Here is a 24437-nt window from a genome sequence, read left to right as displayed (position 1 = left end):
TGCTCTTTAACTATTAAGCACTCCCAGTAGTCAACCCAATTTCCCCTGAATGTGTGCACCCGCCAAGGACAATTAGACACCAAACACTTGATGTCGTACTCCCTTTTGCTTGACTTCACAACCTTGAACTACCTCTGAAGAGACAGCGACTAGGATTTCACTGCATCAATAACAACCTCCTTATTATGGTACATAGCACCCTGGGACAGCTCGTTCTTATGATATTTCCAAGGTGTTTGATGACCCTCACTCACCACTAGCTTTGAAAATTTATGATTTCTCCACTCTGCAGAAACATGAGCATTTCTCTCTTTGTCGGATGAATCTTCATTGACAATAGCTTCCTCTAGCTCTTGACTCTTCCTCTCCATCTCTTCAATTATGCTAGGGATGTACTCCCCCTCAGTTGCATCTCCCGCACATACCTAACGTCTTGCTCGTCCCCCATAGTTGCCAGGTCTGCTTCATCCACCACTGTCTGACTTATTCCTGCTACTGCTTCTGCAATATTTATCTCTGTTGGATCCTTCTAGTACACCTCTGGAAGCAGCACAAGAGGGAGACCACGTTCACATGATATATCTACGTATTGCCTCCAAGTAGATGTCGCATTAATCGGGAAGAGCTCCCCGAAGTACCACTGAGTAGCACGGCTTAGCACAACTCTCAATTTAAGCTCATGTTGTTGGAGATCCAGCTGAAAATTGTGCATCAGCCACTTGCACACGCCCACTATGGTTCTCTCATTGGTTCTACTAAGTCCCTTAACGACGTGCTAAAATCCAGAGAGATCTACACCGCTAGGACCATAACCAATATGACCTTCACCATAATATATCTGAAAATATAATTTATTGAACATCCCTAGAAACATCCAAAAATATGTCCAATGTTAATAACGAAAAATTATACTTCTGATTATCGAAACTCTAACAAAACTACCGGTACCGATGGTCACCTAATAATACGTTTAGTTCACTACAATCAATATTTCTCCTAAGCAAACAAACCAATTTAAACTAATTAACCATCCCTCTACTTAATAAAGTTTCTAATTATCTATAATTATTACCTATATCATTATTCTGTATAACTTAGATAATCAAAACTACCGTACTCTAATATTACTATACATTTAATGGCTATCCTATCATGTTGAAATTGATCTTTATAATATACTACAAAAGATAGAAAAGCATCATTTTGATTACCTTTCTTAACCCTAGGTCTCATATAATGTAACTACTATTATATCGTTAAACTCTGGATCTAGTGATACTTTAATTACTAATAAAAACATAAGTCTAGAAAAAATACCAGAAACTGAGATCCAAAATCCGCAGATCAAAAATAGTAGGGCTTTGCCGCGCTGCCTCCCTCTCCTCCCCTCCCCCTCTCTTTCTTTTTTTTAGATTTAAATGGCTATTTTGACTGATTTTTAGCCTTCTTATAGTGTGAGGGTAGTGGGGGTCGGTGCGGGGGGCTAACCGCCCCTTGAGAGGGTGGCAAGAGGGGCTACCCGCCTTCTGAGAGGGCAGTAAGGGGTGACACTGTCACCATAGCATCCTTACCGCTCTCTGAAAGGGCTGCAGTCCTTTCAGAGGGTGGTAGACGCCTATTTGTGGAAATATTGTAATTAGAGGTCTATTTATTTAAATATTAATGATAGAAAATAAAAATAAAAAACTCACGTCGCACATCATCTTAAAAACCAGTTCATCAGAAAAGTTTTCCCATCCTCACCTAGCCCAATATAGATATGAGACTTGGGCCGTGCCTGGCCATCTTAGTTGCCCCCTTGCCCGTCACCACCACCATCACCGCGCTCATCATCCACATCCTCCCATGCACCATGTCAAATTGGATCTAGTCATCAAAGCTGATTTGGACGCACAACGCGTGGTGGCGACAGGTGCAACTCGCTAGCTGTAACATCCCAAATTTTGAGCTAAAAAGAAATAAAAATGACTTTTATAAAAGAAATAAAACTTTTGCAAAATTAGAGAGAACCCTAAATATATATGTATACATATATATGAATACGTACATATATGAGTTTATATATAAATACATGTGTGTGTGCGTGTATATATATGAAACGGCTATTTTATAAGTTACAAATGTGTGTGTGTATATAGCCACGTCATCAACAGCATTGTCTACGGTCTGATCCAACAGCGTGTGAATATATACCGTCGGATCGTGGCCTATGTGTGAGTCGTCTTCGTGATTCGTCCAGACCACATCGATCCTTATCCTTTCCTCCTCACGCAGCCTCGCTTTTTCCTCCTCTCCTTCCCCCTCCTCCGCCGCCGCCCGTGCTAGTCCATCGACGACCGTGGCTGCCGCTGCAGCTGCTCCTGCCTCGGTCCCCGGCGCGTACGCCTGCAAGGTTTCTGCCGACAGGAACCCCAGCCCGCGCAGCGCTGCCGACTTCTCTACCTTCTCCCTTCATGTTCCTCGATCGATCCCCTCGACACCAGCTCCAGCCCCCCGGAAAAAGGAACGCCACATGCCCGGCTGCCCAAGACCGCAACCCCAGGCCTCCCTCACGCCCTCCGACGCCGCAACCGTAGCTTCCTCCACCCGCCCTCCCTTCTCTCCCGAGCACGACGCCCACGGCCACCAAAGAGCCTCTGCTCCCTACATCCCTGTGCCTCGACGCCGCCCCCTCCCGCACGCGGCGATGACGGCCTATGGCCCATTGCTAGCGTGTGGTAGGCATAGGCAAGCTCCGCCCAGAGGCACACGACGTCAGATGGTGCAACGGGCTGGAGGGTAGAGTGCAATGACAGCCAATCACGATGCCGCCGCGGTGGGTCGTGGTTGCTCGCACCACGTCGGTCTGGAGCGCGGCGTCCAGCATGTCTCCTGCGGCTTCCCACTCACTGTTGCTCCACCTGTGCCGCGTGGGCCCGGCAACCACACGCACGGTTACGTGATTCCTCGGCAGTATCGGCCGGTGCCGACTGGCAGCGGCCGCTTCCTCTCACGAGGAGAGGAGTAGCACGAGCTCCAATGGGTCGGCCCCCGCTGCGAATAAGAAGGATAATAAGATTGTTGAGGACAGGAGAAGCTCGAGCTCTGAGGAGGACGACGACGACGAAGTCACGGATAGCAGCGATGAGGATCCCGCGGACCCGAACACGTTGAAGAACTTCCGGATATGGGAGCCGCTAAGGCAGAGGCTCAGGTCCAAGGGCATGAAAGCCACCACCTTCGATCTCGTCCTCAACGACAGCGACTTCGTCGGCCGCTCGCACACTAGTCAGGTGAGACCGTGAGAGGCCCTTTCGAATTGTCATAATTCATTAGGTAGATTTGTAGGGTGTAGTTCTGAATGCGTAGCATCTGTAGCTCTTTGAATTGGACTGTGATGTACCTGTACGCTTGATTAGCAAATAGGTTAACCAAGTCTTCCATAGGTTGCTCTACAGGAAACATGGACAAGATGCTCAAGCTCAAACAACCATTACGCACAAAAAGGCATCACACTTGTAATTATATGTCAGGTGGATTTTAGTGTAGCATAATTGATCTCTGAAGACGGAAATGTATAATAATAAGTCAAAATATGTAGCTCAGACAAGCTTGGCATTTGTTCATTCTACAAGGCATTCTCTTGCACATAATTATCAGCTAAGTAAAACAAGTACATATCTGAACATTTGTTGTATGCCCCTCTTACCACCAATGCTGGTTAATTAGATTTCACATATGAAGATTACTACCATTTATTTCCAGAGAAAGTACCATTTCTTTTGTACTTATAGCATCCTATATGCAGTCCATTTTTTAATGAAATTGTCAAGGGTAATATTAAAGCAGTTTTATTTGCAATATTTGATTTGGGTCCGTGTTCAATAATTTCAGTTCACAATTTTGCATTTCCAATTTGGATTGCTGCCTCTTGAGTTATCATTCCTCTTAAACTATCGTGTCTTCACTTTGGTGTAATTTATTTCTTGGTCTGTTTGTTTTATGATATCTTCCAACTGTCTTACCTAGAGTATAAAACAAGAACCAATGTTATTGATCACAGGTAGCAACAGTTCTCTTCATAATGCCCCCCACACCCCCCCCCCCCCAAAAAAATGTGGTCAGTTCATCAATTTGTTAGTTTGACAGGATGTTTTGTGCCCTTAAAATATATATAAAAAATTATCTGAAGTACTGGTGTGCTAATTCACTATTTGCTATTTAAGTCACCCTTTAGTGTGCCCAAGAAGGTTATGTACACAATCTAGACAAAAATAAGCTAAAAGTAGTACCAAAATATTTCCATCAATTCAGCCCACTGAGACACGAATTACCACGGTGCGTTTAAAAGTGTTCAGTTCAATAGCCATGCATTATCTATATTTGATTTTGGGAAAATATTGAACAACCTTTTTCTATTTAACTTAGCGATGCTGACTATCAGGCGCGGCAACACTGCACCATCTTTCTAGTATTATTACCTAGTGGGCAAGTTTGCCATGAGCTCGTTCAGTGGCCGCAAATCCTCATCGACGAACCACGAACATGAGCTCGTTCAGTGGCCGCAAATCCTCATCGACGAGGGCGTCAGGACCTCGTCTTTGTTAGACAACTATAGCTCATCGATTTGCTCAGCGACCTCTACCTTGGCTCTAGACATTCCCGGACACCGCTGACCTCCTGACAGGATTGGCAGTGGGAGGGAGATGAAGAGATTGCGGCGACGTTGAGCTGCCTGGGCTGGGTGGCGGAGTGAGATGGGAGAGAGGAAGAGAGAAAGAAGAGAGATCGGAGAGAAGATGAGACAGAGAGTTCATCCACTGACATGTGGATCCCACGTGTCTAGCTTCACATTGTCATACAATTAGCATTCCATGTAAGCAAGTCAGCGCTCATTAGTACAATTTGGACATCAGGTGGTACAATTAGCAAGTTTAGGGATATTGATCTGTATTTTGAGAGCTCGGGGGCCTAGATGGGAATGTAGGACAGTTTAGGGATTGTTAGTGGATTTCACTCTTTCTTTATATTGTGTCTGGTAGTTTTTGTAATGACGGGAAAGAAGTATAGTGTACACACAATTTTCACTATTCAAATGAACCGTGAGTTGAAGAGTATGAAACATGCTTGAATTTGTATGTTCAATTTTTCATGCTCATGTGCACAAAATTTTGATGTTTTGAGATCTTTACAAATTAAAAACAAGAGCATTTGTGTGTCATGTTTGAAATTCATTTGATGAGAACATCTGGATTTTTGAGTTTACAATTAAAATTTGAAGTTCAATTGAACCAGTGGGAGAACATTACAATGTTTGAATTTTGTAACAGTTTTGAATTTTTGGAATAGAGTATGTTTCGCAAAGTTTTAGGCAAGTGTTCAAATGTTCCAAGACTAGATAGGAAGCTGTCGGAGGGTAAACTCCTCAAGCAGGGATCCGAAGGGACCCCTTTGAGATTCGGCCGGGGGGATGATTCTAAATCTGTTTTGCGGGTGAAATTTATGGGCGTAAATGCGATGCTGGTGAGATGGAAGGATCGAATGCAGAATGCAGTAAATGCTCAAAAGGTTTTTTAGTCAGGTTCGGGCTGCACGGAGCGTAACACCCTACTCCTGTGTGTATGCTATAAATGTTGTGAGAATATCTCTCAGAGATGTTGCTGGTTACAAGAATATTTGTCTAGCCTAGAGCTTTGGGCTCTTTGTTCTTCAGTGATCTGAGCTTCTGTGTTTCAACTTGGGGGTCACTGTTCATAGCCCCCGAGCACTCTCTCCCGGATATGCCCCTTCTTGGTCCTCGGGGAACCGAGTGCTCGGGGGCCACTGTTCATAGCCCCGAGCACTCTCTTCCAGAATTGGCTGTTCGGGTCCTCAGGGTACTCGAGCGCTCAGGGGTCACTGTTCGCAGCCCCGAGCACCCCCTTCTCGGCACTTGGCTTTTCTGGTCGTCGGGGGACTCGAGTGCCCGGGGGCCACTGTTCATAGCCCCGAGCACTCTCTTCCCGGCACTTGGTCTTCTCGGGTCATCGGGGAACTCGGGTATTCGGGGACCACTATTTATGGTCCCGAGCACCTTCTCCCGGGACTTAGTCTTCTCGTACCTCGCGGAGATGATACCTGCGGGAGGGCGCCACATGGCAAACTGCTGATCTGGCCTCGGGACTCGGGGACCCCTGGTTCCTGTGTCACCGACAACAGCTCCCGAGCCCATTGGCAGGCAATGGCTCAGAGACTGCGGATGGGGCCCTCGTCTTCATCGAGGCCGATCCCAGCACCGGCGCCACGTGGCTTGCTTTTAGGCGCTGGTCTCTTTGGCCAAGGCCTCTGGTACGGCCCAGCGGGGAGCCGAACGGACGCGTGTCCAACCGACTCCCGAGGCGCGTGATAACAAGGCGGGCGGCGCGCGTGGCAACCTCGCAGATCGAGGATAGTGCGCCTGGCAACCGCGCAGATTGAGGGAGATTCGCCTGGCGCCCGCGCCGAACGGGGAAATTCATCTAGCCGAATACGCCGCGGCAGGCGTCGTTTGAAATCCCTAGGATATAAAAGGAAGAGGGGAGTGAACCGTTGCCCCTTTACGCCATCTTTGCGATCAAGCCTCTTGCCTTCTTCTTCTTCCTTGCGCTCAAGAGCTCTCGCTCTTTCTCCGGCCCACAGCGCCCTCCTTTCTCCCACCCGTTCCAACACACTCTCCACCACCGACAAGATGCCAAAAGCAGGGAGCAGCCGCCGTGACAAGGGGCCCGACAGCGTGCTGCCGGAATCACGGATTGTCAATGAGGAGGGGGCAGAGAAGGTCCGGAAGCTGGTGGTGCCCGAAGGCCAGCGGGAGGCCTCGGTGGTGATGCCGGCGAGCTTCCCGCCCATCATGGACCAGCCAGAGCGCATCGTCGTCTTCGTCTCCTTCGTGGCGACCGGGCTGGTGCCGCCATTCTCGACGTTCTTCCTTCAAATCCTCGACACGTTCGGCATCCAGTTGGTCCACCTGAGTCCAAACTCGGTGGTCATCTTGGTGATATTTGCGCACTTCTACGAAATGTTCGTGGGAGTGCCGCTGTCGGTGGCGCTGTTCCGCCACTTCTTCATGCTGCAGTCTGCCGGGAAGAAGAGAGGCTCCTCCACCGCAGACGTCGCCGGCTGCTGCAACTTCCGGCTGTGGGACGGCTTGGCGGAGTTGTACATCCCCCAGGTGCTGCAGAGCAAGTGGGACGATTGGCGGCGCGACTAGTTCTACATCGACGTCAGTCCCCATGACCGCCTCGCGCTGCCGGAGGTGGTGGCGGAACCCCAGAGGTCGATCTGGGAAGCAGCCCCGATGGAAGACGCGAGGATGCGGCCCGTGCTGAACCGCATCGATGATCTGCGCCGGGCGGGTTTGATGTCAGTGATGGTGGTGGCGGACTATCTGTGCTGCCGCCTGGTGCCGCTGTGGGAGCGGGCCCTCCCCAGCTGGATGTACACGGGCCCCCACGACATCACTAGGACCCAGATCGGTGAGGATGGGAACCTGGACGAGGGGGCGCTGGCGGCTCTGCTGAGGGTGGTGACCAGCGTGGAAGACCTCACCCGGGCAGTCCTTCCCCGAGAGCAGTTGGCGCTCTGCGCGGACCCAGGCCGGGTGGCGCTGCAAGCGATGCTGCCCGAGTTCGACGCCCAGGGTTTGGTCGACCGACCAGGGCGCCGGAATCCCGGGACCATACAGATTCCTGGGGTAAACGAGGAGATAGGCGGCGCGCGGAGGACCGGCGGCGGGGACGCCGCAGGTGGCGGGCCGCAGGGAGGTCGCGGGCGACCGGACGCAGGCCGACGGCAGAGGCGCCGTGGGTGGCAGGCCGCAGGCCGGCCGTGGGGCTACTGCAGGCAGCAGCCATCAGGGTACTCGAGCGGCGGCCCCGAGGGACAAAGGGAAGCGCCCCGGGGCGTTCGTGCCTCAGCCGTCATCCTCGTCGTCACCGTCGCCTCCCCGGCAGCAGCCGTCGGCGGGTGGCACGAAGGAGGGAGGCCGGGGCGACCAGTCGTCCGGCGCGGAATCCACGACGGAGGCAAGGTCCAGGGCGTAGGAGCCTGAAGACCAAGGCCGGCGCGCTACAGCGGGTGCCCGGGCTGACCCACCGCCGGAGGCAGGCTCCATGGCGGGCCCTCAACGGCCCGAGGGACAGAGCCCCCCGCTGAAGAGGGGGAAGGCGGACACTGGGCCGAAGCCGCAGGGCCTGGAGTTCAAGATCCTGGAGTCCCGGTGGCAGTACCGCGGACCAAAGTCGACGTGAGTCTTCTTCTTTTCCCGAGCGCGTTTTGCCCGGATGTAAGTTAGGGGACTAACCTTTCTCTGTTTTCAGGCCACCCAAGGACGCCGCCGGAGACCAAAGGCGACCGGAGGCGCGAAGGCCAGCTCCTGCCCCTGAGCCGAGCGCACCCGCGCCTGAGCCAAGCGCGCCGGCTAAACCGAAGCCACAGGCGCTGCCCTACCCTGAGCTGAGGGCAGCGGCTGCGCCCGAGCAGCCGGCGCCGGCCGAGCCCGCCCTGAGCCCTCCGAGGGCGGGGCAAGTGGCCACGGTAAGGGTGGCACCGACATGGCAACAATCAGGGACCCCGAGTGCCTCTGCTGAGAGGGCTCGCAGGGGACTCAGCGCCCGGCCGTCGTCCAGCCAGGCCGCAGAACGCCTCCCAGACGTGATAGGAAGCGCCCAGAAGGTGATCGAGCGGCTGGAGGCGGCCGTGGCGGGGGAGCGAGCATAGCTCGAGAGGGACCGCGTCGCCCTCGTCGAGGAAAGGGGGCGTTTAGAGGAGGTCGGCCGGCTCCTGGAGGCCCACATCACCTCGGCCCGCGCAACCCATGAGAGGGCAATGCGCGCGGTGGCCGAGGAGCGTGAGGCCCTGGAGGAGGTGCGTGAGGAGGCTGTCGCCGTGCAGGAGGAGGCCAACCGCTTGGGGGAGATGTCGCGGCGGCGCTCTGCGGAGCTCCTTGCACGGGACCGGCTGGTCCGTGCTCGGGAGGAGGCCGTCGCGCAGCACGAGAAGACTGTGGAGACCACCCGGGCAAACTTAGCCTGCCGGAACGACGAACTCGAGCGGAGCTGCGACGAAGTCCACTGTCGGGAGGAGGAGGTTGCGGTCCGTGAGACTGACGTCGAAATCATGGTGACGGCTCAGGACGCCCGGGAGCAGCAGCTCACTCGTCGCGTAGCGGAGGCCGCCTCGGCGTCGGCGGCCCTAACTGCTCGGGAGGAGCAGGCCACCAAATGGGAGGCCGAGCTGGCCGCATAGGAGCGGGCCCTTGCTGTCCTCATCGAGCAGGTGAAGTGGGGACAAGCCGAAGCCCCGGTGACCAGCGGTGTCCCGACCAGCGCAGATGAGGGGTTAAGCCTTGAGGAGCGGCTGCAAATCGCGAAGGACGAGCTTGAGACCGTCGCCGCCGAACGGGCCAACGTGAAGCTGATGATGTGAGACATCCTTCGGCAAGCACGGAGGTCTGTGAGGGTGGCCGGGCTCGGGCGAGTCAACGTGGGTGAGAAGGGGATGGACCAAGAGACCATCGGCCACATCACCCTCAGCTTCGAGGAGATCAGCCGGCGCCTGAAGGCTCTTCCCCGGGCTGTGCAGGAGTTGGCATCCCGGGAGGGGCGCGCTTTGGCCCAAGCGGTGGCCGAGCACGTCCTGGCCTGCTACCAGAGCCGAGATCCCAACTTCTCGCTGGAGCCAGTCTGGCAGGGGGTGGTCGAGGCCGAGGAAGGGGCCGCCCGGGAGGCTATCCGGGGCGTCGCCGCCAAGGTGGTGGCGTGCTTCATGCGGGAGCCGCCGCCGGTACCGAGCAGTGGCAGTAGCAGCGAAGACTCCTCGCCGCCTTCAGAGCCCGCCGACCTAGATTAGGCTTTTGTCTTTTGTTTTTTGACTTGTTGTAAATATGGGAGTGATCCCTCCGAATGGTTCTTCTTTTTTGAATATAATAGAAGCCTTTCTTTGGGATCACAACTCCAATGTTTGTCTTGATGCTTGATGAAGTCTTTTCGCTTTTCACTCGATGTCCCGAGGAGTACTTAGCCGGAACGAGCCCGACCTTCCTCCCCCGAGAACGAAGTCGCCCCGACCACTCATCGTCCGAGTAGTGAGACCAATCCGCGTGTTCAGCCCCCGAGCCCTCGCGAGTCCGCAGCGGCTAAGTCAAGAGACAAAGGCACGAACTTCCTTGCTCGGGAGATAAGTCGATCCAGCACGGAGCACGCCACGACCAGTGAACACTTTTCCACTTTGCGACCACTCAAACAAGCAGACCGGAGACACGTGCAGGCGGAAATGCGACCAAGAGTCCCCATGGTTTGGTGGTGTCCTGGCTAGGATGGACGGGACCGAGCACCGACAGCCCGCCCCCAGGGTCTAGGTGTTCCCGACCACTCTTTGCTCAAGCGGTAGGATTACCCGAGAATCCCAGAGGCTCGGTAGTGCCCGAGGTACTGCCAAGCTGGCCGAACACCATGACCACCATGAAGGACTTTGGTCAGACATCGCCGTTTGTACGGTACACCCGACTACTGTCTGCTCTGTCGTTCCAGAAAAAGCGAGCACGTGGGCAGGGTTTTTTGCGCGAGGAGACCATCTCGCCGAACAGATTAGAATGAGAGGGTCCCGAGGATAACTCGAGAACTATAGATTGCTAAGTAAGTAAGAGTGTAAACTCGTATGACTTTAGCCACTCACCAGACAGCTGTCAGCCTCTTGGCCGACCGATCCAGGAGGGGTATGCGCTTCGAGCTCGGGGTACCCGGGAGCTTGGTTCTCCCGGACGGAGCGCCCGAGCACTGGAGAGCATGAGAGGGAGCCAGGGGCCAGGCGGTCTCGACCACTCATGCTCGAGCGGTAGGACTGCCCGAGGACCCCATAGGCTCGAGCAGCGCCCTGGGCACAGAGGCCCTTGCGGTCGAGCTGCTTTTATTCTTGGTTGTTGATCTGTAAGCTTTAGAAAATAGAAAAAGATTCTTTGTTTGGTGCGCTCTGTTAGTGCGGTACTCATTATAGACTGCTCTCATTTTTGACCCGAGACCTCTCGAATACCCGGACCGACGAAGTATACAAACAGGGGCATAACCTAGAGGTCCTATGGTTCGGTGGCGCCAGGGAAGGACTGACCAGACCGAGCACCGACAGCCCGCCCCTGGGGTCTAGGCGGTCCCGACCACTCTTTGCTCAAGCGGTAGGATTACCTGAGAACCCCAGAGGCTCGGTGATGCTCGGGGTACTGCCATGGCACCGGACACAATAGCCTACAAAACAGACTTAGGTCAGCGGTAACTATCTACGCGCATACCGATCGAGATTCTTTTATCAACGTGAAAAATGAGAGAGCGTGTTTTTCTCGCACAATTGAGCATCTCACCAGACAGATTAAACGTATGGATTCTAGAAGAGAAAATTTGGAATAGAATTTGAAATAAGAACTGGAAAATGAGGGTATATATTGAAAATTTTGTACAAGATTGGATGACTTACATGGTTGGTGGTAGCCCCCGGCCAACTTGGGTGAGGGGGACCCCCGGCCTGGTTGGCCTGAGCACAAACATGTCCACCTAAGGATAGAACTTGCGCAGATGCTCGATATTCCACGCGTTTGGGAGTGGCTACCCATCCTCCGTAGCCAGCCGAAACGAGCCTTGTCGTGGGACACCGATCACGGTAAAGGGGCCTTCCCACATAGGGGACAGTTTATTACTTCCTTTGCGCGATTGGACGTGTCAGAGAACTAGATCCCCAACCTCGAGTGACCAGGCCCGGATGTGATGCTGGTGATAGCGCCGCAGGCCTTGCTGGTACCTGGCTGCTAGAACGGTGGCACATCGCCAGCGCTCTTCCAAGTAGTCGACGTCGTCGCGCCTTCGCTGTTCCAGTTCGCCTTCGGAGTAGGCATGCACTCGAGGGGAGCCAAGAGTGAGCTCGGAGGGGAGGACCGCCTCAGCGCCATATACGAGGAAGAATGGAGTCTCCCCGGTGGCGCGGCTTGGCGTGGTCCGATTAGCCCATAGCACAGCAGGTAGCTCATCGATCCACCCTTTCCCGTGCTTTGCGAGCACGTCGTAGGTCCGGGTTTTGAGCCCCTTTAGTATCTCAGCATTGGCTCACTCGACCTGCCAGTTGCTCCGAGGATGAGCGACAGAGGCGAAGCAGAGCATGATGCCGAGGTCCTCGCAGTAGTCCCCAAATAGGGCACTTGTAAACTGAGTGCCATTGTCGGTGATGATCCTGTTCGGGACGCCGAAGCGACTTGTGATACCGCGGATGACCTGAAGCGCCGTGTTCTTGGTAACCTTGATGACTGGAACCGCCTCCAGCCACTTGGTGAATTTGTCGATGGCGACGTAGAGGTACTCATAGCCCCCGACTGCTCGGGGGAATGGACCCAAGATATCTAGCCCCCAGACCGCGAAGGGCCATGACAGGGGGATGGTATGAAGAGCCTGAGCTGGCTGGTGAATCTGCTTTGCGTGGAACTGGCACGCCCTGCAACGCCGAACCAACTCGAAAGTGTCCTGGAGAGCTGTAGGCTAGTAGAAACCTTGCCGGAAGGCCTTCCCGACCAGCGTGCAGAATGATGCATGGCTACCGCACTCGCCCTCGTGGATCTGAGTGAGAAGCTCACCGCCTTCTGCCTGGGTGATGCATTTCAGGAGGACACCGTCCGTGCCGCGCCGGTAGAGACCCCCGTCTACTATGGCATAACGTTTGGACTGCCGTGCAATCCTCTCGACAGAGGCATCATCCCCGGGGAGGATATTTTCTTTCAAGTACCCTCGGATCTCGTCGATCCACGAGGCATCTTGAGAACCGCCAGCAAGCGCAGCGCACTCACCGGGTGGCAACACCCTGACGGGGCTCCCCACTGAGGGCGCCGCCTGGGTTCCCTCAACTAGGCTCGAGGGTTCCCCTTCGTCCTGGTCGGCAGGCAGGACGGAAGGCCGTGTGAGCCTTTCTTCAAAGGCTCCGGCAGGGACGCGCGCACGGGAAGAGGCCAGGTGAGAGAGGTTATCGTCTAGAGTGTTGTCGCGGCGAGATATGTACTGCAGCTCTAGGCTGTCAAAGTGCCTCTCCAGCCTCCTGACTTCCGCCACGTGCGCCGCCATCTGAGGATCCGTGCACTGGTATTCCTTGGACACTTGGTTTACTACCAGCTGGGAGTCTCCCTTGACCAGCAGGCGACGAATCCTAAGGCCCACCGCGGCTCGGAGGCCAGCGATGAGGCCCTCATATTCTGCCATGTTATTGGTTGCTCAGAAATGCAATTGCACGACGTACCGGAGTTCTTCACCCGTTGGGGAGGTGAGAATCACTCCAGCTCTCGTGCCTTTCAGCGCGACGGATCCATTGAATAACCTAGTACCCGGGCGCATCGTGCCCGGGATATGCGGAAATCTCTTCTCAGTCAATCTCGGGGACGGGCGTCCACTCTGCCACAAAGTCAGAGAGCGCCTAGCTTTTGATCGCCTGGTGGCTAACAAAGTGCAGATCGAACTCCGCCAGCTCCACCGCCCACTTGACGATGCGCCCAGTGCCTTCTCGGTTCCAGAGGATTGGCCCCAGCGGATACGTAGTAACCACCGAGACCTTGTGCGCCTGGAAGTAGTGGCGCAGCTTCCAGGAAGCGACGAGCACGGCATAGAGCAGCTTCTGGGTTTGGGGATATCTTGTCTTGGCGTCTCAAAGGACTTCACTGACGAAGTACACCGGTCGCTGTATATGGCAGGCCCGGACTGCGGCTTCACCCGAGGGCTTGTTACAGCCCCCGGACTCAGAGGCGTGGTCGGGGCTGACCAAGTGCTCAGGCTCGACTCCCTGGTCGAGAGGAGCCAGGTGCTCAGGCTCGACTCCCTGGTCGGGAGGAGCCGCGAGAACTATAGACTGCTCAGGGGCGGCTGGGAGGTGGGACCCAGCACCTTGCCCCGAACCCTCGTCATGCTCCACCACCAGTACCATGCTCACGATGTGAGGTGTGGCCGAGACGTAGAGCAGTAAAGGCTCGCCCTCGGAGGGGGCCACCGGTATGGGCGGCGGGGTGAAATATTTCTTCAAGTTGTGGAAGGCCTGCTCGGCCTCCGGTGTCCAGTCGAAGCGACCGGTCTTCTTGAGGAGTTTGAAGAGTGGGAGTCCTCGCTCCCCGAGCTTGGAGATGAAGCGCCCGAGGGCCGCCATGCAGCCGGCGAGGCGCTGAACTTCCTTGAGTCGAGCCGGGGGTTGCATCTGCTCGATGGCCCGGATCTTCTCTGGGTTGGCCTCGATTCCTCGGCTGGAGACCAATAAATCGAGGAGCTTGCCCGCGGGCACCCTGAAGACACACTTCTCGGGGTTGAGCTTCAAACGGGTAGTGCAGAGACTGTTGAAAGTCTCGGCCAGATCTTCCAGCAAGGTGGCACAGTCTCGAGACTTGACCACGAGATCGTCGATGTAGGCTTCAACGTTGCGGCCAACCTGCAAGTCAAGGGTAATGCTCACAGCGCGCTGGAAAGATGACCCAGCGTTGCGCAAACCAAATGGCATTGACACATAGCAATAAGTCCCCACCAGAGTGGTAAAAGAAGTTTTTTCTTCATCCTCTACGGCCATGCGGATTTGGTGATAACCAGAGTTTGCATCTAAAAAACATAAAAGATCGCACCCTGCGGTTGCATCTACCATCTGATCTATGCGGGGTAAGGGAAAAAGATCTTTTGGGCAAGCCTTGTTTAAGTCGGTGTAGTCGACGCACATGCGGAGCTTGCCATTGGCCTTCGGGATGATGACTGGGTTTGTCAGCCACTCAGGGTGGAGGACTTCTCGGATGAAGCCGGCGTCAAGGAGTTTACTTACTTGCTCCCGGATGAAGTCCTGGCACTCGGGCGCATGCAGCCGGACTTTCTGTCTCACCGGCCGTGCGTCCGGGCGCACGGAAAGGTGGTGCTCGATCATCTCCCTAGGGATCCCGGGCATATCGAATGGCTGCCATGCAAACACGTCGACGTTAGCCCAGAGAAAAGTGACGAGCGCGCTTTCCTATTTGCCGCCCAGGTCACCGCCGATTCGGACGACCTGGGAGGCGTCTTCACCCACCATGACCTCCTTCGTAGGAATGGAGGCGTCGGCAGCGAGTCGGGGTTTGGATGAAGAGGGTCCCAGGCCCCCTAGGTGTCCTTCAACCTCGGCCCGAGCAGAGACTAAGGCCGAGTATAGCTACTCGGCGCAGGAGGCGGCGCTGCCGGTCTCGGCGGACACAGAGATGGGGCATGCTGGGCCCGGTATCTTGACCGTGAGGTAGGCATAGTGGGTGACCACCATGAACCGAGCGAGCGCCGGGCGCCCGAGGATGGCGTTGTAGGGGAGGGGGACTTCCGCGACATCGAAGATGACGTTCTCCGTCCGAAAGTTGTCCCGGCTCCCCAATGTCACGGGCAACTCGACCTGCCCGAGGGGCAGGGTGTGCCCGGGCGTCACCCCGTAGAAGGGGAGCGACGGCTTTAGGCGCCTGGAAGGCACCTGCAGCTTCTCGAAAGCCTCCCGGGAAAAGAGGTTTAGGCCTGCACCCCTGTCGATCAGCACTCTGCTGACTTTTACGTTGCAGATGGTGGGGGACACTACTAGGGGTAGTCACCCCACGCCTGCAGTACTCGCGGGATGGTCGGCCAGGCTGAACTTGATCGGGGAGTCCGATCACTTCAGGGGCCTTGCGGCCTCCGTGCTTGGGGTCGCCGAGCACACCTCACGCCGTATGGTCTTGACACAGCTGCGGGAGGGGGGCGTGTACGCACCTCTGTAGATGAAGGCGACGGTGTGCTCAGGCTCCTGGAACCCGAGCTCTTGATTCTCAGGGGTGGCTCTGTCGTCGCCACCCCTGCGAGGCTATTCGCAGTCCCTCTGGCGCCGCTCGATGAGACCTTTGACCATGCGGCACTCCGTGAGGTCATGCCACTCGGTTTGGTGGATCTGGCACCACTTCCCCGGCTCGGGCTTCGTAGGAGCGGGGGCCCTTGCGTGAGCAGGAGCCCTCGCCGGAGCCGGAGCCCTTGCGGGCGCGGGCCTTCTGTCGGTGGCCGGCCGGCACGCTGGCCGGCGGTCATGCTCCTCGGCCGGCCTACGGGCAGGGCCCTGATCCGGCACGATAGGGAAAGCCTCGCGCCTTCTTCTCTTTTTCTTTTCCCGCCTGTCGAAGCGGGAAGGACCTGGTTGATCGACAGCGGGTTGCTCAAGGCGCGGAACATGCCACGCCTGAGCCTCCGTCGCCTTGGCGCACTTGTCGGCCAACGCGAAGAGTTCCGCAGTGGTTTCGACTTCTTGGGTGCCCAGCTTTTTGAGCATCCGCTCGTCGCGGACACCCTACCGGAACGCGATGATAATGGCGTGGGGGGTTATCCGCGGGATGGTGTTGCGGACCTGGCTGAAGCGATGTATGAAGCGCCGCAACGTCTCCCCCTCCTGTTGTTTCACGGTGTGGAGGTCGCACTCCAAGCCGGGGCGCATGAATGTGCCTTGAAAATTAGCCACAAACTGGTGGCAGAGGTCATCCCAGGAGTCGATGGATCCTGGGGGTAAGTTCATAAGCCAAGAACAAGCAGAGCCCCTCAAGGCTATATGGAAATAATTGGCCATCACCTTTTCACTGCCGCTGGCCGCTTGGACAGCGGTGGTGTAGATTTGAAGGAACTCGACAGGGTCGATGGACCCGTCGGACTTCTCTGGCACCTTTGGCCGGAACTTGGTGGGCTAGTTGACCCGGCGGAGCTCGCTGGTGAGGGCGCGGCAGCCTGTGCCGTACCCTGCTGCACGGGCAGCACCCTTGGGCGGTGAACGCCGGCGAGCCGGGGAACCCCGGCGGTCATGGGCCGGCATAGAGGAAGCTTGGTCCTCCACCTCGGTCTCGTACCGAGACTCCCGTTGGCGCTCAAGGGTAACACGCGCGTCTTCGACGGCCCTCCGCTCGTTGAGATGCAAGCGGAGGTCCTGAGCTCCGGTAGTGGCCAGGGGGGGCAGCACTCCGCTTGGAGGCCCCCCGGCCGGTTCGGTCGCCACCTAAGGATGGACCGGCCTTGGTTGCGCCGCGGTGGGAGGTAGCCCAGGAGCTTTCGGCCAACACCTGACGGTGAGCCGTGCCCACCAGGGCGGCCACCTCCTGGAGCCAGTGGCCTTCTGGGGTTTCCCCCGCCGCCTGGACTGGCGGGTGTCTGAGGAGAGCTTGCGCCGCAAGCAGCGCACTCCCAGGACTGTTATCGCCGAAGGCGAGCCTGCGCCGTAACGGCGCCCGGCGCTGTCCAGACGTGGACCTCGCGGCAGGAGTTTCTGCCGCTTGCTAAGGGTTAGGCGGTGCACTTGCAACGGCGGCGGCGGCCCTGCTGAGCCCAGCGCCATGGTCCTCATGAGAGGGGAGCGCCGTGCGGGCGGACCGTGGCTGCTGCTGAGGGGCAGTAGCGACTGGGGCCTCCTGTGTGAGGGGCTCCATTTCTTCACTGGAGCTGGAGCCGGTGCATCGGAGACGATGGTCACCTGCCATTTTTTCTACAAGAAAAACAAAACAAATTCAGGAATGCAACCCCCCTACCTGGCGCGCCAGCTGTCGGAGGGTGAACTCCTCAAGCAGGGATCCGGAGGGACCCCCCTTTGAGATTCGGCCGGGGGGATGATTCTGAATCTGTTTTGCGAGTGAAATAAATGGGCGTAAATGCGATGCAGGTGGGATGGAAGGATCGGATGCAGAATGCAGTAAATGCTCAGGAGGTTTTTTAGACAGGTTCGGGCCGCACGGAGCGTAACACCCTACTCCCGTGTGTATGCTATAAATGCTCTGAGAATGTCTCTCAGAGATGTTGCTGGTTACAAGAATATTTGTCTAGCCCAGAGCTTCGGGCTCCTTGTTCTTCAGTGATCTGAGCTTCTGTGCTTCAACTTGGCCTGGCGGTTGCTCCGTGTCAACCAGGTTCTTCTTCTCCGGGGAGCCTGCCCCGCCTTAAATACTCGCCGAGTGGTAGCGTGCCCAGAAAGGGAGGGAGCGAGTTCCGAGGCGCCATAAATGGAAAGCAACCATCATGGGCTGCTGTGCGAAGTGACGGGGAGGGTTGAAAACGCGCCCCCGTCCGGTCTTGTTCGTCATCATGCCGTTCTGCAACGGGCGTCGCGGAGAGGGCTCACCGGGCAGCCACTGAACAGCCTGGCGTGCCCGCTCGGTCTTGTACTCCTGACACAGCAGGGTGGCAGACGGGGCACCTTGGGCTTCACGATGTTATCCCGAGGCGCGCCGGATGGCGCGGGATGGGACCCGCGCATTAAATGTCCCCACGCCTCCCTGCCAGGCCATGGCAGGGACTGACAGCGAGCGTGGCAGGAGCAGTTGGAAGTGACAGGCCACGCGCCCTCTTAAATGCGGCATCGGGCCTTTCACTGGTTGACACCTCACCGCTGGACCTCTGTGGGGGCCACCGGCGAAAGACTTCTCGAGCCGTTGGGGAACCGAGTGCTCGGGGGTCACTGTTCACAGCCCCGAGCACTCTCTCCCGGATATGCCCCTTCTTGGTCCTCGGGGAACCGAGTGCTCGGGGGCTACTGTTCACGGTCCCGAGCACTCTCTCCCAGAATTGGTTGTTCGGGTCCTCGGGGTACTCGGGCGCTTGGGGGGGCACTATTCGCAGCCCCGAGCAGCCCCTTCCCGGCACTTGGCTTTTCTGGTCATCGGGGGACTCGAGTGCCCGGGGGCCACTATTCATAGCCCCGAGCACTCTCTTCCTGGCACTTAGTCTTCTCGGGTCATCGGGGAACTCGGGTACTCGGGAACCACTATTCATGGCCCCGAGTACCCTTTCCCGGGACTTAGTCTTCTTGTATCTAGCAGAGATGATCCCCGCGGGAGGGCGCCATATGGCAAACTGCTGATCTGGCCTCAGAACTCGGGAACCCCTGGTTCCTGTGTCACTGACAGAAGCATATAGATAAGAGAGAGGGGTTGTGTTGCCCTCTCTCTCCTCTACCTACCGGAAGATCACTTACTATTAAGGGGTCTATACTATATAAATTATCGTATAACCAATTCCATTATTCCCAAAAAAACTCTCACCTCCCAGCCATCTCCGAAATCCATAGATAGCTTCGATAAAGGTAGGAGGTCACACGGAAAATCCCTTAAATTCAAATGTCTCAAGGCTAGATAGGAAGCACATATATAAGAGAGAGGGGTTGTGGTTGCCCTCTCTCCACTAACCACCGGAAGATCCCTTATTATTAAGGGGCCTATACCATATAAATTATGGTATCACCAATTCACTATTTCCCACTAAAAACTCTTATCTTTCAGCCATCTCTAAAATCCATAGATAGATCCGATAAAGCTAGGAGGTCCAACCACACGGAGATAATATTTCTCATAAATGTTTGTCTCATCCTATGTAGTTGCAAATACCGCCTTTTTGCTAATTGGTAACATAAGTTTGAATTCAAATACCTAATGCCTCTAGATATACCTGCGCAATGGTTATTCTTTTGGGGCCTTCAATGGTTTGTTTATAATTTCTTTACCCATATTTGCCCCTTATCGAAAACCAATTATTTGCTTTGAGATGTGTAATTTTTTAGAAAAGAGGACCAAAGCATGGCCCCTGGTCCACTCGTTATGTGTTGTGAATTTGTGATACGCGCGGAGGCTAACGGTGATTGTATCCAAGAAACTTTATATATTACTAGTTGAATGCCCGTGCGTTGCAACGGGTGTCAAAAATTTAGACATGACAACATGAGCATGAAGGTAGAACTATAGTACAAGATCCATAATCAGAAAGGATGTGGCAACAATGTTCTAAAGAGATGGTTCCAATAGGTGCATGATATAGGAATAAACCTTCAAATCATAACATTATATGTGATGCTGCATGATAGAAAGTACAACAAACGATAAAAACTATATTAGCACTCAAACTATATTAGCACTCAATCATGGGTACATAAATTACGATTGAATTAATTTTTTTTTCATCTTATGCTTGGGAGGATGCCCTTTTGCAAAGACCATGCAGCTACATTAATTAAATACCCTGACCAAGAACAAGGTGGATTTTTTTTTCTTTGCAGTTACGACATGTAATTAAAGCATCGTGGTTCCTAATTTTAGACTGCCAGTGGAATCCTATCTAGGTGGAGACGGCAATATAGCAGTAGTGTGTGGTATTGGAATTATAATTCTGTCAACAGATCTCTATTGCCATTGCCAGACAAAATCTGTAGAGATGCAACTTGTTTATGCGATCTCTCAAATCATAGATGTTATCAATGTCAAATTGTTGTTGCAATCTCTCAAATCACGCTCAAAGTCAAGCCTCTAATCAAGATTGATCTAATCGGACGCGCAACCATCGAAGATCTTATTGCAATAGCTGAACAGTGATCACTAAATATCAAGCATTCCAGCAAGCAATGAATTTAGCTACCAGTGTCGGATCGGAAAAATTATTCTATTGCATACTAACAGCATCAAAGCAGGATTAAAAAAAAACATTTGTATAACAATCTTCAGATAGCTAAACAAACCCTATTATGTGTGCTAAACATGCAAGGGAGGAGACCTGCACAAATGAAAATAAGTAAAATTAGATGGATAGAATTCAAAAAAAGCAAATCATGATTATGTAGAGTATAAATGACAAATATGCCACAAATACCTCGTATATGCCGTAAGGACCTCTCTGTAAACGATGTTCATCGTGTACGTACCACTTTGCTTTGAGCACTTCTTTTTTTTGTCATTAGACGGGACAGCGAGGACCCTGATGTTCGCTCTGGCGGTGGCTCTAGATAGCGCGACGTATAACTGACCGTGAGAGAACACCGACTCGGGCAGGTAAATGCCGACATTGGGGATGGTCTGCCCCTGTGCCTTGTTGACTGTCATGGCGAAGCTGAGCCTGATAGGAAACTGCTTTCTCTTGAACTGGAATGGGAACATCTCATCATCAGAGGGACATAGGGGGATCCGAGGCAGAAAAACCCTCTTTCCAGCATGTTGCCCCAGCACAATCTCTACATCGATGGCATTTCTCTGGAACCCCCGGACCACCAACCTCGTCCCATTGCAAAGTCCGTTCGCGGGGTCAATGTTCCTAAGTAATATGATAGGGCAGTTCATCTTTAGCTTCAAAACATGTGGAGGCAGCCCGTTAGGTGTCAGCAAGTTAAGAAACTCAGGGGGGTAGTAGTTATGGGGATCTTCTTCTGCACGATCAAAGCTATGGTACACAACCTCATCACCTCGGAAGCGACCGATCATCTTCATATTAATATTATCTACACAATCGTTCCGTGTGGACAAGATAGCTCTCGAGGTGATGTAGTTTGGATCCGACATATTATCATCCAGCATTGGAAAAACGTTATCTATAAGTTTATTCAGGTCAGTGTCCTCCCCTCTATACGGCACGCATATCTCATCAGGAAGACGCACGTCTCCATCACCATTGGCCTCCTTGGTGCCACCACCGATGCGCAGTAGGTATTCCGCAAACCACAGGTCGCTCTGTGCCCTCATGTTGCGTACCAGCTTTAGGTGACGCATGCAATCCCAAAGGTACGACCTACGCAGCGACGCATCGATTATCTGAGCCCTTGACCCCTTTCGGACAACAGTGAGGACCTGCCTGAAATCTCCACCGAACACAACCGTCTTCCCACCGAATGGCAGTTCTGGTCGGCTCATTATATCACGCATGCTGTTGTCCAAAGCCTCCACCACCTGTCTCTTTGATGGAAGCCTCGTCCCAAATAATGAGACAAGCCGTCCGTAGAAGCTTGGCAATCCCACTCTGTTTTGTGAAGCTACAGAACACACCATCGTCAATACTCAGCGGTATCTTGAAGCGCGAGTGCGCAGTTCTTCCTCCAGGCATTATGGAAGCTGCAACACCGGACGTAGCTGTTGCCACAACAATCTTATTCTGCCCACGTATTGTTGCGAGCAACGCCTTGTACAGAAAAGTCTTCCCGGTGCCTCCAGGTCCATCCACAAAGAACACGCCGCCCTCGTCGCTATCAACAGCAGATAGAATCTCATCGTAGGCGGCCCTCTGCTTGGTGTTGAGGGAGTCCGACAGAGTTGCGTCCTCAACGTTGAGCTCGATGGTGGACTCCTCGAAGATCTCCCTGGGCACACCGTTGGCCGTGTCATGTGACTCATCGATCTCGGGAAGAGGGAATGACCTTATGTCCTTCCTTATTGACTGTAGCATATTCCCGATATCTATCAAAACCATCTGCTCTATAGCGACTGTGCATGAGTTATTGCGGCAATAGTCCTCCGACATTGGCTCCAGGTGCTTGTGCTAGAGTCCTCGCACGTCGCTGGGCTCACAGAATACCAGTATTGTTGCAAAGAGCCTTCGGAGCGATGGTGGCATCTGGAACAACTCGGCTTCCGTAAGGCACTCGTCCAGTGTGTTGTCTGCTTCGATCAGGCCCCTTCTCTCTGCAGCTTCACGAAAGGTTGGTAGGATCTCGCCGTCAACCATCCTTAGGTCATCGTAGGAGATGGCACCAGACACGTGGTTTAGGAGAACCCGGAGATAGTAGCGTTCCCCCTCCGTCGGATGAGCTGACACGATTCTACCAACCTGTCCACCAGTTTCTCGAACCCTTCTTTGCTAGAATTTTTTTTTCTTGCCTTTCTGCCAAGTATACCACTCGGAGAAATCCCGGTACAAGATACCCCGAGCATGCTCATGTAATCTGTTCACCTCAAAGTACTCTGTCAGCATTGACTTCTCAGCACCTTCACGGTTTACCACTTGCCGGATATCTTGGCCCTCTTGAAACGAAACCATGTGCATGTTTGGGAGATGAAGTTGCAGCTGCATCACAGGTGGCGAGTTCTTGCTCAATTCAAAACCGTATATCCTCCACAAGGCTTCCGGAGGGGTCACCCACCTCGCGTCTCTATACTGCCTGATCTCATCGATGTTGCCATTGATGTCTGCCTTGTCAGCCTCGGTCACAGTCACAGAGGCCCGATCGTGGCCCTTGTATATGTACTTGAATAAGTATTTAACGGCCTTTATGCTCGAGCACGCCTCAACATTAATGTGGCAGTTGAACAGCCGCAGAAGGTAAGGGTTGTAAGGGACGACCCACCTGTTATCCAGCAGGTGTTTTCGAACCATCGCACAGCGGCCATCTTCACATCTCCGATACACCGGGTAGGAGTCCTTGCCTTGTAAGGTAGTCGCGTTGAAAGGACGCAGATAATGATTCTTGCATGACGGACGGTCCTTTGTGCACAGGCAATCGCGGTTTAGCACACCGCAAGGGCCATGCATCATATGCTTTACAACCATCTTGTACAGCTCTGGATACTTATGCTTCTCCGGGAGCTCGGCTGAGATGAGACAATCATACTGCTCGGGACATGTGAGCTTGTACCGCCCCAGCATGATGAGCAGGAAGTGGGCGTGCGGTAGGCCCCTCTTCTGGAACTCCACCACATAGACATATGCCTTCACCTTGCCAAGAATGTCCTTTTCAAGCAACTATTTTTTTAGTTTTTCTATATAGGAATATAATGAAAATGGTGGAATACACACAATTAATGAATAGAATCTCGAAACCAATCACTACCACAACCAGGCCACTAAAGTTAAAGAACCAGGTTACACAAATTTGGCAAATGGCAAATCCAGACTGAACTCACTATAATGCGGTGTACAAAACCATAATCATCGCACATTTCATGAAAATATTGTAGCTTACATCAGAATCACTTCCGTTTCAGGTGTTAAGAAAAAAAATCACACAAGATGGGCAGAAATTTCTATCAGGAATGAATTATCAAGTATCTGTAAGCAGTACTACCACTACGAGATCACACATCCTAACAATTCATGATCAGATTGCCTAATTAGATTTCCAGCTTGATTCCAGAACAAACCGAACGGCAACGAAAAACTAAATTGCTGCCGAGAGAGAGATAGACCCGAATTCCTCTATGATCGCTGGTCACCAGAGGAGAGCTGGGATGAACGGATCGGATCAGAGGAGATGGTTTACTTCTGGATAATAGTATTTCCAGTAAATCAGTGCCACCTAACCTCCATCGTGATAATAGTATTTCCACCTTGTGCATCCAAGAACAGGATCCAGTTTACTTGCCTAAGGTACTTTCTCTCCTTAGTTGAACCATGCCAACAGAATTTGTGTAATCAAATAAGACATTAAAGCTCAGCTATCGGACAGTTATAATCAAAACTGGAGACTGTAAAGAGATTTCTTATTTTTGGATGTCGAGTTAAAGATGCATAATTGGGACACTTTAATAATGATAATCTCAGGTTAACCTCTTCCATAGTTCGTAGACACTCCATATTTTTTTCTTAGAACTACAAAGTATGTTCTGTCTCATTTCGCAGGGATACCCAACTTACCAGAGGTGCATCCCGAGAAAAAAAAATTCAATCCAAAGAGAAAAAGGAAACTGTGCTAAAAATAAAGGT

At 53.5% G+C, this 24437-nt stretch overlaps 2 protein-coding genes across 2 annotated transcripts; one reads left to right on the top strand and one right to left on the bottom strand.

Annotated features, from left to right (window-relative positions):
- Window positions 1–8108: 8108 nt before the first annotated feature.
- On the top strand, window positions 8109–8715 carry LOC133892158 (uncharacterized). Its single transcript, XM_062332879.1, has 2 exons — window positions 8109–8242; window positions 8316–8715. The coding sequence occupies exons 1-2, from the start codon at window positions 8109–8111 to the stop codon at window positions 8713–8715; spliced, it is 534 nt and encodes a 177-aa protein (XP_062188863.1).
- Window positions 8716–21659: 12944 nt separating this feature from the next.
- Window positions 21660–24041, bottom strand: LOC133892156 (uncharacterized). Its single transcript, XM_062332878.1, has 4 exons — window positions 24036–24041; window positions 22689–23477; window positions 22314–22565; window positions 21660–22208 (listed from the first exon to the last, which is right to left on the bottom strand). Exons 1-4 carry the CDS (start codon window positions 24039–24041, stop codon window positions 21660–21662), a joined length of 1596 nt encoding a protein of 531 aa, XP_062188862.1.
- Between the last annotated feature and the right edge of the window lie 396 nt (window positions 24042–24437).

This window comes from Phragmites australis, chromosome 15, assembly GCF_958298935.1.
Source record: "Phragmites australis chromosome 15, lpPhrAust1.1, whole genome shotgun sequence".
Taxonomy (NCBI): Eukaryota; Viridiplantae; Streptophyta; class Magnoliopsida; order Poales; family Poaceae; genus Phragmites; species Phragmites australis.
This window is presented reverse-complemented; position numbering and strand designations above follow the sequence as displayed.

Bases quoted from the DNA above. Each gene is read 5' to 3' on its own strand.
- LOC133892156 (XM_062332878.1), bottom strand. The intron at 22,566-22,688 runs GTGAACAGATTA...ACTGGTGGACAG, and splicing joins TGCTGACAGAGTACTTTGAG to GTTGGTAGAATCGTGTCAGC. The intron at 22,209-22,313 runs GTATTCTGTGAG...GCTATAGAGCAG, and splicing joins GGCTCTTTGCAACAATACTG to ATGGTTTTGATAGATATCGG.
- LOC133892158 (XM_062332879.1), top strand. From the start codon at position 8,109: ATGGCGGGCCCTCAACGGCCCGAGGGACAGAGCCCCCCGCTGAAGAGG. The intron at 8,243-8,315 runs GTGAGTCTTCTT...CTCTGTTTTCAG, and splicing joins TACCGCGGACCAAAGTCGAC to GCCACCCAAGGACGCCGCCG.